The following is a 13,872-nucleotide window of genomic DNA, read 5'->3' as shown; positions in this document are numbered from 1 at the left end:
ACCGTTACAATATTGTTACTGTGCGGTATTAGTGTTACTGAGCGGTATTCGCTGGCCGTGCTGACGAAAAAGAAGTGCGACAGACTCCCAGAAGAAGACACAGATTAGTGCTTTGCAAGTGCTGTGCTGTGATCATCCTTAGTGGTGTGGACAACTGCCGTACTGTGAATATTTCCCGTAACATCTCTTGGTGGAGGTCAATCTTTCGATCCCCGCCACAAGCTGGATCTCCGCAGCGGCCGACACATCATTACCACCACTATGACTACTGACACCACTACATCTACTGCCGCCGCACCTCCTGTCGTCATAGCCCATCCCCGTGACCCTGGAACCTTCTGTAGGACCGACGACGTTGATGTCGACGACTGGCTGGCCTTATACGAACGAGTCAGCTAGCACAACAGGTGGGATCCCACACTTATGCTCGGTAATATCATCTTTTACTTGACTGGAACAGCGCGGGTGTGGTTTGAGACCCATGAAGAGGACCTCACATCTTGGGATATCTGTAAGCAGAAGCTCCACGACCTCTTCGGAAAGCCCATTGGCCATCACCTCATCGCCAAAAAGGCGCTCACTTCTCGCGCACAAACGTCTACAGAGTCTTACATCACTTATAGGCAGGACGTCCTATCCCTGTGCCGCAAAGTCGACCACGCCATGCCTGAGGAGGATAAAGTCGGCCACATAGTAAAAGGCATTGCCGACGACGCTTTCAACCTTCTTTTATGCAGGGATTGTTCCACTGTGAACTCTGTAATACAAGTGTGCCGACATTTCGAACAAGCGAAACAGAGGCGCATACCTCATAGTTTCGACCGTCTACCGAACACGGCTGCCAGCTCTTCCTGTGCCGATCTTCCGCCTCCTCGACCGCCAACTAATGACACTACTTTGACCTGCATCGTCTGCCAAGAGCTCGAGGCAATGACTCTTGCAGCATCACTCTCGCATACCCCCGACAATACCTTGGCTTCGATATCACTCATTGAGGCTGTTGTTCGTCAAGAGGTTGCTAATATGGGTCTTCCTTCTACCTGCCGCACCGACACCGTGAATTCAGGACCTGCTCCTCCAGTAATTGCAGCTGCGTCACCCACCGCCGGTTTCTCACCCCGACATCGGTACCGCAATCCGAATGAGTGGCGTACCCATGACAATCGTCCCATCTGCTTTACTTGTTCCCGCGTTGGCCACATTTTCCGTCACTGCCGTAGCCGTTGGTACACGCCATCTCGTCCTACGTTGACCGCCTATGCCCCTCGCTATACCTCACCTCGCCCCGACCAGACCACTGTTGACCCTGGTGTCCCTGCTCATGCTGCCAACTGTTCACCATCCCCGCAGACCCGACGCTCGTGTTCTCCTTTTCCTCGCCGCCGTTTGTCCCCGTCCTATTCCAGCCACATGCCGAAAAACTAGCCAATGCAGCTCCCAGAGGGGACGTTGCATTTGTGACCCGGACTGAAAAACCTCTGCTGACCCCTGTCCTACAAAGTAATCGCATGGACGTCCTTGTGGATGGTGTTCCCGTTTCTGCTCTCATTGATACCGGCGCCCAACTGTCCGTTCTCAGCTCCTCATTTCGCCGTCGCCTCAAAAAAGTCCTTACTCCAGCCATCTCGCCCACAGTTCGCATTGCCAATGGAAGCCCTGCTGCTGTGGTTGGCATGTGCACAGCGCGAGTTACCATTGGTGGTCGTCATGCTCCAGTGTTGTTCACCGTCCTCCAAGAATGCTCCCACGACTTTATCCTTGGCATTGACTTTTTAACAGCCCACTCTGCCCTCATTGACTGCTCTACTGGCCTACTTCGCTTGGACCTTCCGCTCTGCTCTGAAGACCCCTCCTGCTCACCCCGCCTTCGATCAGCACAGTTCTGCCGCCTTCCTCCTGAAGCTGCCGTCTACATCCCTATGTCACCATTCCCACCCGTCCCAGACGGCGACTATCTCGCGTGTCCCATTACTGATGTCATCTTGCAGCGGCACGTCACCCTTCCTCATCTGATTGTGCATATCTCCCGGAACCATACCACTCTCCCGGCCCTTAACTTCAGCTTATCAACTCAAGTTCTGCCCGAGGGAATTTCACTAGCAGAGCTGTCGCCGATGACCGATTGTGCCATTTCAGCTCTGACTACCGATAATCCAAATGCCGTCTCTGCAACACCTCCCTCGTCCTCTACATCGCGCCCTGATCCCGTTAAAAGCATGATTGCAGCTGATCTCCAGCCTTAATTCGCCACAGAGTTAAAACAGCTTTTGCTCACCTACAGTGACCTTTTTGACTTTGGTACCCGCCTATTGGGTCAAACCACAGTTGTCAGTCACCGCATTGACACCAGTGACGCCAGTCCTATTCACAGGCGGCCTTATCGTGTTTCGCTTGCCGAGCGAAGCGTCATCCAAATAGAGGTCGACAAAATGTTGGCGAACGACGTAATTGAGCCTTCCAGTAGCCCCTGGGCATCCCCTGTTGTGTTGGTCAAAAAGAAAGATAACAGTTGGAGATTCTGCGTTGACTATCGTCATTTAAATAAGATAACCAGAAAAGATGTGTATCCTCTTCCGCGTATAGACGACGCACTTGATACTTTGCACGGAGCCAACTACTTTTCGTCAATCGACCTTCGTTCCGGCTACTGGCAGATCTCTGACAACGAGAGAGACCGTGAAAAAACAGCGTTCATCACCCCTGACGGCCTTTATCAATTCAGTCATGCCTTTTGGCCTTTGCAATGCCCCAGCAGCCTTCGAACGTATGATGGACTCTTTGCTCCGAGGCTTCAAGTGGACCACTTGTTTGTGCTATCTTGACGATGTAATAGTTTTCTCGTCTACATTTGAAGGCCATCTCCGTCACCTTTCTACAATTCTAGCGCTTTTTCCCCGCGCGGGACTGCAACTAAACTCCAAAAAGTGCAGCTTTGGTCACCGACAAATCAAAGTCCTTGGTCACTTGGTTAATGCTGCCGGCGTTCAGCCTGACCCCGACAAGATTCGTGCCATCAAAGATTTTCCCACTCCACGTTCATCCAGCGATGTTCGAAGCTTTATTGGCTTATGTTCTTATTTCCGACGATTCGTCCCGAATTTCACAGCGCTAGCTCATCCTCTCACCAATCTTCTAAAGAAAGACGTTTCATTCTCCTGGGGGCCTGAACAAGTTGCAGCTTTCTCGGAACTTATTGCTGCTCTCACAACTCCACCCGTCTTGGCCCATTTCAACCCATCTGCCAATACTGAACTCCGCACAGACGCAAGTGGCCATGGCATTGGAGCTATACTTGCCCAGCGACAACACGGCCACACAAGGGTGATTGCGTATGCCAGCCGCCTCTTATCTACGTCCGAACAAAATTACTCTATCACAGAGCGAGAGTACCTGGCACTTGTTTGGGCTATTACAAAATTCCGCCCTTATTTGTTTGGCCAGCATTTTACTGTTATAACAGACCATCATGCCTTGTGTTGGCTTTCCTCCCTCAAAGATCCTACAGGCCGTTTGGGGCGCTGGGCGCTTCGATTACAAGAGTATACATTTTCCGTCGCGTACAAGTCCGGCCGGCTTCCCTAAGATGCAGACTGTTTGTTACGTCATCCCATCGACTCCCCTAGTCCTACAGACTCTGACGATGACGCATGTGTCTTGTCTGTTTCGGCCTTTTCTAACATTGCCGATGAACAACACTTAGATCCTTTGCTCCATTCCATTATCCTCCGTCTGACCTGCGACCGACCTGATCCATCTCTTGCCTTATATGTACTCCACGAGAACACCCTACACCAATGCAATATGCGACCAGACGGCGCAGACCTTTTGCTCGTCGTTCCTCAACATCTGCGTTCCACCATCCTTGACCAGTTTCATGATGCTCCAACGGCTGGCCACCTGGGTGTCTCGCACATACGACAGCCTGCGCCGACGCTTCGACTGGCCGGGGCTCTACTGCTCCATCCAGCAATACATTGCCGCATGTGAATTGTGTCAATGTCGAAAGGAGCCCACAATTTTGTCTTCAGGCCATTTGCAGCCGATCCCCATACCTACTGACCTGTTCTCCCGTGTAGGTGTTGACCTTCTTGGGCCTTTTCCAGTTTCCGCCTCAGGGAACAAATGGATCGCCGTCGCCATCGATTATGCTACGCGGTGTGCTATTACCAGAGCCATCCCGACCAGCTGCGCCACAGACGTCGCTGACTTCCTCCTAGAAAACGTGATTCTACATCATGGTGCCCCTTGTGAACTACTAACTGACCATGGCCGCTGCTTTCTGTTGCAAGTGGTTGACGAAATTCTCCGTTCGTGCTCCGTCCGTCACAAATTCACCACAGCCTATCACCCCCAGACCAACGGCCTCACGGAACGCCTAAACCGTATCCTCACAGACATGCTGTCCATGTATGTGTCTGACGACCACCGGGATTGGGACGTACATCTACCCTTTGTGACATTCACCTACAATTCATCAGTACATTCTACCGCTGGATACTCCCCATTTTATCTCTTATTTGGCCGACACCTGTTACTGCCCTTCGACACCTCACTACCTGCGGCAGACGCCACCAGTACTTACGCCAGTGATGCCGTAGCCTGTGCTCATGAAGCCCGCCGGATAGCTCATGCCAGGCTTACTGCATCCCAAGACTCAAAAGTTCCGGTACGACAGTCGCCACCGTGATGTCCACAACACTCCTGGGTCACTCGTCTTGCTGTGGCTCCCGTGCCGTCGCGTGGGCTTGTGTGAAAAACGTTTGCCCCGTTACACAGGCCCTTACCGAGTTTTGCGCCCCGTGACAGACGTCACATACGAAGTTGAATCTGTGCCTCCGAAATCCTCGTCCAGAGTGCCTTCCTCTGAAATAGTGCATGTGTCCTGCCTGAAGCCCTATTATGCACGTTCTGTTTCACAAATGTAGAACGCACCGGGACCGTGCTTTTCCCGAGGGGGGGTAGTGTTACTGAGCGGTATTCGCTGGCCGTGCTGACGAAAAAGAGTGCGACAGACTCCCAGAAGAAGAAGATGCAGACGAGTGCTGTGCTGTGCGAGTGCTGTGCTGGGATCATCCTCAGTGGTGTGGGCAACTGCCATACTGTGAATGTTTCCTGTAACAATATTAACTTAAAAAATTGTGAATGTGCTGTTGCACATTGCTTCATTTGTGTGTGGAATCTGGGCAAGCATTGTGCAGCTGCTCTAGGATGCAGAATGCACAGTGACTTCTTGTGCTGCGTGCAACTGCTGCAGTGCTCATGATGCATCATCATCAGACTTCGAGCAGCAGAAACCTGCCAAATAATCTCGTTCTAGAGCTCTGCACATGTCTGCACAGCCTCTGGAACTTTTTTGAACCAGACAATGTCTAGAATTGCAATGCTAGTCGCAAACAACAGTGGACAGCAGGTCGTTTGCCATGGCAACTGCTTTATCACTTTTAGAAAATTCAGTGTTCTGAAAGCAGTTCTGGAGATTGATAGAAGCATGATCAAGGCAGCCAACTGCAGACCAACAGAGCGCTGCTTTCTGGCCTCGACTCATAGGATCATGAGTCTAAGAGGCACATGTACCGAACCTTCATGTTTTTTTCACACCCTTGTTCACGGGGACGCTTGTGTTGGGTGGCAGGAATTCCAAGTGAATGGAGTGGATGGACCCACAGTGGTGTACTCTGGGTTTGGCCATGTGCACTGCTGTTTTCCATAAAGAGCAGTACGTTCTGCGATTTGAAATTCCTCTCGAGCTCGTGAATAGTCGCTGAGCAGCTGCTAGGTTACACAGCATCGACAAGATTCTGCCTGAGCAGCGCCACATTTTGGCACATGACATTGTTGGCAGCAGATTGGTCGTCGGCTGATTTAGCCACTTAATCGAATGCATAAGTGCGTAAGTGCCTACCTGTTAATATGCACTTTTCGTTGCAGTTTGGCTGACGCAGTGCTGCAACGCAAAACGTTATCACCTTTCCAAAGAGCGTTATGAACGTGCGAACTGCTGCTTATACAGTTATGCTTATATACAGTGTTCGCCGCGGGGATGTCCATGTCAATAGGTAGCCCGGGAATCGTTGGCCGCTTCGATATCGTTGTTGGCAGCCCTATCGCAGTAACCATTACAGTCAATCCAGCCTCAGTACCAATCCAATCCAACCCGCCCACGTGACTTCGTGCTATGCGTGCAGGCGTGCAGTTGCGACTTAGCGGACGTAGCCTATCTTCCTTTCTTTGCTTAGTGGGTGTAGTGCGCCACTGGTGATTGCATCGTCTGTATTGAGCTGTGGTGCTTTGCAAAGCGGTTGTCGCGTGAGTGTGTCTGTGAACGGGCGGCAGTATGCCCTTCCCCAAAGCGATGAGGATATCTAGAATGAGGACAGCGGCGATGACTTGGAAAGAGCCATTTAAGGCCTTACTGTGATGGAAGCCGCTCAGGCGTTAACTGTTACGAGAGCGTTAGCTGAGATGGGCCTTATGGAGAAGCTTGATCGCGGTCTTGCTGACTTTGAGATGGCTGTTGTCGCCGCGCGACCGCCACGGCGGCAACTGAAAATGACAGACTTTGGTTGGTAGGACAGGAATAAAGTGCACGTAGTTGTATTCACGGGAAATTTACAGTGCCTGGTTTATTCTTCACTTTTGGGGGGTGAGTAATGGCAAATTTGTTGTAATCGGTTAGGTGTACTGCCGGATAGTACATACTTTTGTCACGTCCCCGCCAACTACGTATTAACTAAGTTTTACTGTACTCCCACACTGGGTAGTGCTTCTCGGTTTGCATTGGGCTTATTTGTAGTGAGAATTTTGACAGCTCTCTTTATCAGCCTGCATAGCAAACAATAACGGCGAGGCCGAAGCAGTGGCGCACCATCTGTTCGGCGCGGCAGCGGTACCGCTGCAGCGAGCAGCACGCCAATGGTGCTGCCTTCTGGCAGAGCTCAGCTGAAGCGGTTGCTAGGAAACGACACACCACCGCTCGCCTGCTTGGCTCAACCGTGCTATGCAGGTGCTACGAGACGAAGCAAAACCTGGAGCAGTATTGCTAATGCAAAAAAATATTGTAACATGGTGACAAGCAAGAAGACAGCACAACATGGCGACAGGATGTAGGATGATTTAATGGTTGGCCTAGCACTAGGGCTCCTCTCGTGCCACTGCTGATCTTATTCTTTGCACCACTTCTCGGGGCCACAGAGCAATTGTCCTGACTGATTCGTTGAAGTTGATGGGAGCATGACGGTAAGGATGTTGAAGAATATAGAAGAGGTCCGGGCTGGGGACGGGGCAGTGGTATCTGGGCATGAAGGGCTGAGGCAAAGCTGCGCGGCGATATCCCAGGGCTCTCGGCCGATGGTCTCGGCGTACGGATGGTGTCGATGCTGCTAGAATGGGGACAACGTACACCGCACCTCCAACCAAAATGTTTCGTGGTGACAAGCAACAAGACGGCACAACATAGCAACAGGATGAAGGATGATTTAATGGTTGGCCCAGCGTGAGGGCTCCTTTTGCGCCACTGCCGATCTTCGCAACAATATTTTGCTGAAATGTGGAGCGATATATCAGTTTCACCGCAGAGTGTCTTCTCAAGAGATAAGCAGCATATGAGCCATAATTTGCTTAAATATGGCCATGCCACAGTGGGATGGAGCGATAATACAAAAAATGCCAGCTTAACTGCAAAGTGTCATTCCAATTTATTTTGACCTATTTCAGTGGCAAATAAAATTAATTGGAAGTCTTTGAATAAGGCATTCAGCCTGCAGTTGACATATCTGGGGCAGTAATGATCATGATGAAACCGTTATTGCTTTAATTGTCATCTTTTGGGTGACTTTCTGAACTAAAGTGACTGAATACATGCCTTTTTTTTTTATCAAGCAGGGAGGTGTTAGTGAACTTCCCACTGGCTGTTTGTGGTGGAAGTTTATGATTAGGGTGGTTTTTGCTGGAAATGTTCAGACAAACTACTTTTTTTTTATATGGGCACCAGCTGTGTCAGAAGACTGCTGCCAAAAAGTCAATATTTTTTACTTTTCTTTTTTGCAGAGGTCAAGACCTGAAGTTTGTGCATACTGTAAGTTCGGACTTTTCCTCATATTTGAAAGTGTTTACTGCTCATTTCTTCATAGTCCGCCTTGGCGTGTTCATTATTCTAACGTTAACATTTGTTTTTGGAACTGGTGGAGAAGTAGGAAGAATAGAAGTACAAAAACATAACCACCCAAATCTAAATGCATTTAACTCATCTCCCCTTGATGAACGCCTTGATTAACAATAAATTAGTCGTCTTAGTTGTCATGACCTGGTTGCCTTTAGCGTTCAGAGGATCACACATCATGTTGTTTGTATGCTGACAGCAGCTGTAAAAATTCCACTTACTCATCAAAAAAGGCAGAGCATGATTTTTCTGTGCTGTTTACTCATGGTTTTGAGTAGGGGTGTGCAAAATATTCGAATATCCTCATATTTGATCCTTTAAACGAATCAAATAGTGGAAATTGAAAGTTATTTAAAACTGTTTGAATATCTCAGCAAATTTTGGAATAATTTTCGAATACTTTTCGAATAATTGGCATGAAAAAATGCCTCAATTACCTTTGATCATGCTCTCGAAGGCAGCGTCATCTCCGAGCACACACAGCTTGATGCCAGAAGCAGAGATCACCGTTTTAAGGAGCCTACAGGCTTCAGCGTGGCCGCACACAGACCATTCGTATGGAAACATAATGCCGACCTTAAAAATTGGACATATCTCCTATCGTAGAGGTCACTTCTCATGGTCGTGTCATAGCTCGCATGTCTCTAATCTGCCGAAATGTGGTGCTACATGTTTATTCATTGAACATTTGATTCGCTTTCATCATGAATAGTTAAGGCTAAGTTTATTATGACATGAGAGTTGCATGGATGTTGGCAGCTCATACTCATACATCTCTCCACTATATATCTCCGGTCGCCTAGCGCCAGCTAGAGGGGAACACACGAGCTAAGTAGAAAGAACGAAAGCAATGAAAATCAATGAAACGAAGAGGACAATGAGGAGATCACGCGCTCGGAGAAAATTGGCTGGTTCTAAGAGCCGACAACAGGGGAAGCATCTCGGGTTACACAGATGCAAGTCGGACGGAAGCGTCCCTCAGTCATTCGTAATCTCTGATATATTGCATCAGGTAATCTAATTAACTAAATAAACTCATTGAAACAATTGTAAACATAGATGAAAACAACCAGCAACTGATAATGTGCCTAGAGAGCAGTGGTTCAGCCACCACATGCACTGAGAACATGGTATGTAGGCTGGGTCGTCATCACTCGGTATTTGTTTAGTGTGTGGTTTAATGCGGCTTGGCTTGGGTTTTTATTCTGTGTTTTACTCAATAAACTTCAGTTGCGAGTCAGCATCCGTCCTGTTTGCTTCTTGCTCTTTGTCCTCGTCTTTAGCGCTGTCTATTCATCATGCCCCTAGAGGAGATCAGCGTTTCATCTTTTCCTGTCACATCTATTACTTCATGTGTTATAGCGCCTTAACGCAGTGCCGTTGCTACTGCTCCACTGCTCCTGCCCGCACGGCACAAGTAAATTGGAACTATACAGATCTGTTTCCGTTCGCTGCTTTCTGCGCTTTCCGGTTGGCATAACTTAACCTGTTGCCAGACTATAATACCAGTGTTGCCACCAAATTTGACGGCCACATTCTCCCCTAAGTTAGACGGGCACAGTGTGGCTTCCAATCCATACAGCGCTCCCTCACTTACTTCCTCGAAACTTTTCTCCTCGCAATCCCACGCTTGCAATACAGCACTTGCCACTGCAAAATGATGCTGGCATAAGCCATGAGTGCGCTAGCTCGCGCTCGCTCACGTTTTTCCTGTTGTTGCTTCGGGGATACTTTTAGAATGTTTTCCACCTTTCAGCTGCTTTCAAATACTGCGATTGCCACTGTATAATGACCGTTGGCGGCTGTGAATTTCGACTACACTTCCTGTGCAGCATTTTTTTTAGCTTCGGGATATTCTTCGTAATGTTTTCCTCCCTTCAGCTGCTCTCAAATACCGGTCAAATACACAATGACCGTTCGCTGGCACACTCTCTCCACGCCAGCCGGCACGCCGGTTTTCTGGCTGGCGTTACATAACCTTGACATCAAATTTTTACTTTTTTTGCTTCGGTCTATCCTTGACGTTTTCCTCCATTGAGACGCGTGTGGTAGCCTTAGCGGCATGCTCTGATATATAATTCTGACCTTCGTGGCTGTGAATTTCGACTATGTGTGCTTTCAAATTTTTAATTTTCTTTTGCTGCTACACAATGACTTTTTGCTGGCGTGCTCTCTGTAGCCGGCACGCCTGTCTTCCGGCTGGCATTACATGACTTCAACGGTGCTTATGGTAGCCTTAGTGGCTGCAATGCTTATGGTGGTGTTAGCGGCATGTTTTGATAAATATTTTCTACCCTTGCAGCTGCGAATTTCGACTACGCATGCTCTCAACTTTTTTTTTGTTTCGGTGTATTCTTGACAACTATTCACAGTACTATTCACAGCTTGTTTAGAGGAAGTATTCAGAGACTTGGAATGGGAGCAGTTAGGAATAAGGGTAGATGGAGAATACCTCAGTAATCTGCGATTTGCTGATGACATTGCCTTGCTAAGCAACTTGGGGGATGAACTGCAAATAATGATTGATGACCTAGGCAGGAAAAGTAGAAAGGTAGCCTTGAAAATCAATATGCAGAAGACTAAGGTAATGTTCAACAGCCTCGGGACGGAACAGCAGTTTACATTAGGTAGCGAAATACTGGAAGTAGTAGGCGAATATGTCTACTTAGGACAGGTAGTAACCGCAGATCCGGACCATGAAAAGGAAATAACAAGGAGAATAATACCCCTGCCAAGCGCGCAAAATAAAGTGCACTTACGGCGAGTGTCACTTACGAAAAGTGCACTCTACCACTTGCCAAAGTGTGTACTCAGGTCGGAGTGCGTCCGCAAAACAGACTTAAAGGGCTCAGCGCGTAGCCTCGCTGGCAGAAATTTCTTCGTCACAAATGCATTATGTAATAAGTTGATTTTACTTGTTATGTACATATTTTCGTTTGATGAAATGTTTTATAATAGCGACGGGCAAAATATCAAATAACAAAAACGTCATGTAACCGCGTACGCAACTGGCACATTATGAGTGGTGCGCTACTGCGGCTACGGCATTTTCAGTTAGGGGCGGTTGTTATTGTTCATGGTGTTCGTTGATAAGGGGTCTACGAATCATGGCCCGCTGTCAAATTTTAAGCATTTTTTTAATGTTTTACTACTTTAAAAAGCAGTTCCCTGAACTTAGCGCTTGGAGGTTCTAATTTCTTTTTTAAAACATGTTTTTCAGTTGCTAGTTTCGTATCAACTAGTGCTTATGAGAGTGTACTTCACTTTCCCGTTTAGCACTGCGTAGCGTAAAGTCTCTTTCAAGCTGTGAAGTGCACTTTAACTTGCACGCTTGACTGGGGTATAAGATTGGGATGGAGCGCATTTGGCAAGCACTCGCAGATTATGACTAGCAGCTTACCGGTATCGCTCAAGAGGAAAGTATACAACAGTTGCATCTTACCTGTACTCACCTATGGGGCTGAAACGTGGAGGCTAACCAAGAGAGTTCTACATAAGTTGAGGGCAACCCAGAGGGCTATGGAACGGAAAATGCTAGGGGTAACATTAAGAGATAGGAAGCGTGCAGACTGGGTCAGAGAAATAACTCAAGTTACCGACATTCTAGTGGAAATTAAGAAGAAGAAATGGACATGGGCAGGACATGTAGTGCGAAGAGAGGATAACCGATGGTCGCTTAGGGTAACAAACTGGATTCCAAGGGAAGGAAAGCGTAGCAGGGGGCGGCAGAAAGTTAGGTGGGCGGATGAGGTTAAGAAGTTCGCAAGGGTCAAGTGGATGCAGCTAGCACAGAACCAGGTTAAGTGGAGAAATATGGGAGAGCCCTTCACCTTCAGTGGGTACAGTCAGGCTAATGATGATGAAAGCTACCATAAGTATCGCAGCTAGCATAAGTGCCGTCGAGGTTATATAATGCCAGCCGTAAGACAGGCGTTGAATTTCGCAGCCGCGTAGGTTGGAAGCTATGTCAGAGCACGCCGCTAAGGCTACCAGAAGCGTTCTCAAAGCAGGAAGATGTTGTCAAGAGTGCACCGAAGCAAAAATATAAAATTGAGAAAACGCTAAGTCGAAAGTATATTAGAGCCTGCCGCTAATACTACCGTAAGTGCCGTCAAGGTTATGTAACGCTAGCCGGAAGACAGGCGTGCCGATATTGGCAGCCACTAAGGTGCGAAGTATATGTCAGAGCACACCGTTGAGGCTGCCATAAGCGTCTCAAAGGAGGAGAACGTTTATTAGAGCCTGCCACTAATACTACCGTAAGTGCCGTCAAGGTTATGTAACGCTAGCCGGAAGACAGGCGTGCCGATATTGGCAGCCACTAAGGTGCGAAGTATATGTCAGAGCACACCGTTGAGGCTGCCATAAGCGTCTCAAAGGAGGAGAACGTTGTCAAGAATACATCGATGCAAAAAACAAAAAATTGAGAGCACACTTAGTCGAAATTCGCAGCCGCGAAAGTAGGCAGTATATATCAGGACGCCGCTAAGGCTACCATAAGCATCGCAGGCTGCTATAAGCGTTGTCGAGGTTATGTAACGCCAGTCGGAAGATAGGCGTGTTGATATTCGTAGACACGGAAGTCTGAAGTCTATATCAGAGCACGCCGCGAAGGCTGCCATAAGCGTCGCAGGGTACCTAAAGCACCATCGAGGTTATGTAGCGCCAGCCGTAAGACAGGTGTGCTGATATTTGCTGCCGCAAGCGTCGGAAGTATAAGTCAGAGCATGCGGCTGAGGTCTACCATAAGCTTCTCAAAGGAGGAAAACGTCAAGAATACACGGAAGCAAGAAAAAATTTTTACAGTACGCTCAGTCAAAATTCGCAGCCGCAAAGGCGGGAAGTATATATCAGAGCACACCGCTAAGGCTACTATGAGCATCGCAGACTGCTATAAATACCGTCGAGGTTATGTAATGCCAGCCGGAAGACAGGCATGCTGATATTCGCAGCCACAAGGTCGGACGTACATGTGAGAGCACGCCGCAGAGGCTAGCATAAGCATCTCAAAGGAGGAAAACGTCAAGAATACACCGAAGCAAAAAAAAAAAAATTGAGAGCACGCTTAGTAAATTCTCAGTTGTGGAGGCCGGAAGTATATATCAGAGCATGCCGCTAATGCTACCATAAGTGTCGCAGGTAGCATAAGCGCCATCGAGGTTATATAATGCCAGTCGTAAGACGCGTTGAATTTCGCAGCCGTGTAGGTCGGAAGCTATGTCAGAGCACGCCGCTAAGGCTACGGGAAGCGTCTCAAAGAGGGAGATGTCAACAGTACACTGAAGCAAAAACAAAATTGAAAACACGAGTAGTTGAAAGTATATATCAGAGCCTGCCGCTAAGGCTACGATAAGTGCCGTCAAGGTTATGTAACGCCAGCCGGAAGACAGGCATGCTGATATTCTCAGCCGCGGAGGTGCGAAGTATATGTCAGAGCACGCCGGTGAGGCTCCCATAAGCAACTCAAAATAGGAGAACGTTGTCAAGAATACACCGAAGCAAAAGAAAAAAATATTGAGAGCACGTGTAGTCGAAGTTCGCAACTGCGAAGGTCGGAAATATATAATCAGAGCACGCCGCTAAGGCTACTAAAAGCGTCGCAGGCTACCATAAACGCCGCCGAGGCTATATAACGCCAGTCTCAACACAGGCGTGTTGATATTCGCAGCCGCGATGGTCAGAAGTATATGTCAGAGCACGCCGCTAAAGCTATC

General features: G+C 48.3%; 1 protein-coding gene across 2 annotated transcripts in view; it reads left to right on the top strand.

Moving 5' to 3' along the window:
• LOC146188252 (uncharacterized) overlaps positions 1–13,872 on the top strand; it is a 228,692-nt gene that overhangs the window by 67,220 nt on the left and 147,600 nt on the right. For both annotated transcript variants that reach the window (XM_084603705.1, XM_084603706.1), the window contains one exon: positions 8,047–8,074. In XM_084603705.1, the coding sequence (XP_084459831.1) occupies positions 8,047–8,074 (28 nt within the window). The remainder of the gene's footprint in view (positions 1–8,046; positions 8,075–13,872) is intronic.

The sequence above is a fragment of the Amblyomma maculatum genome, chromosome 5 (genome assembly GCF_055883805.1).
Source record: "Amblyomma maculatum isolate TAMU_Amacu chromosome 5, ASM5588380v1, whole genome shotgun sequence".
NCBI lineage: Eukaryota > Metazoa > Arthropoda > Arachnida > Ixodida > Ixodidae > Amblyomma > Amblyomma maculatum.
The sequence above is the reverse complement of the archived record's forward strand: the minus strand, read 5'-3'. Positions and strand labels throughout refer to the sequence as shown.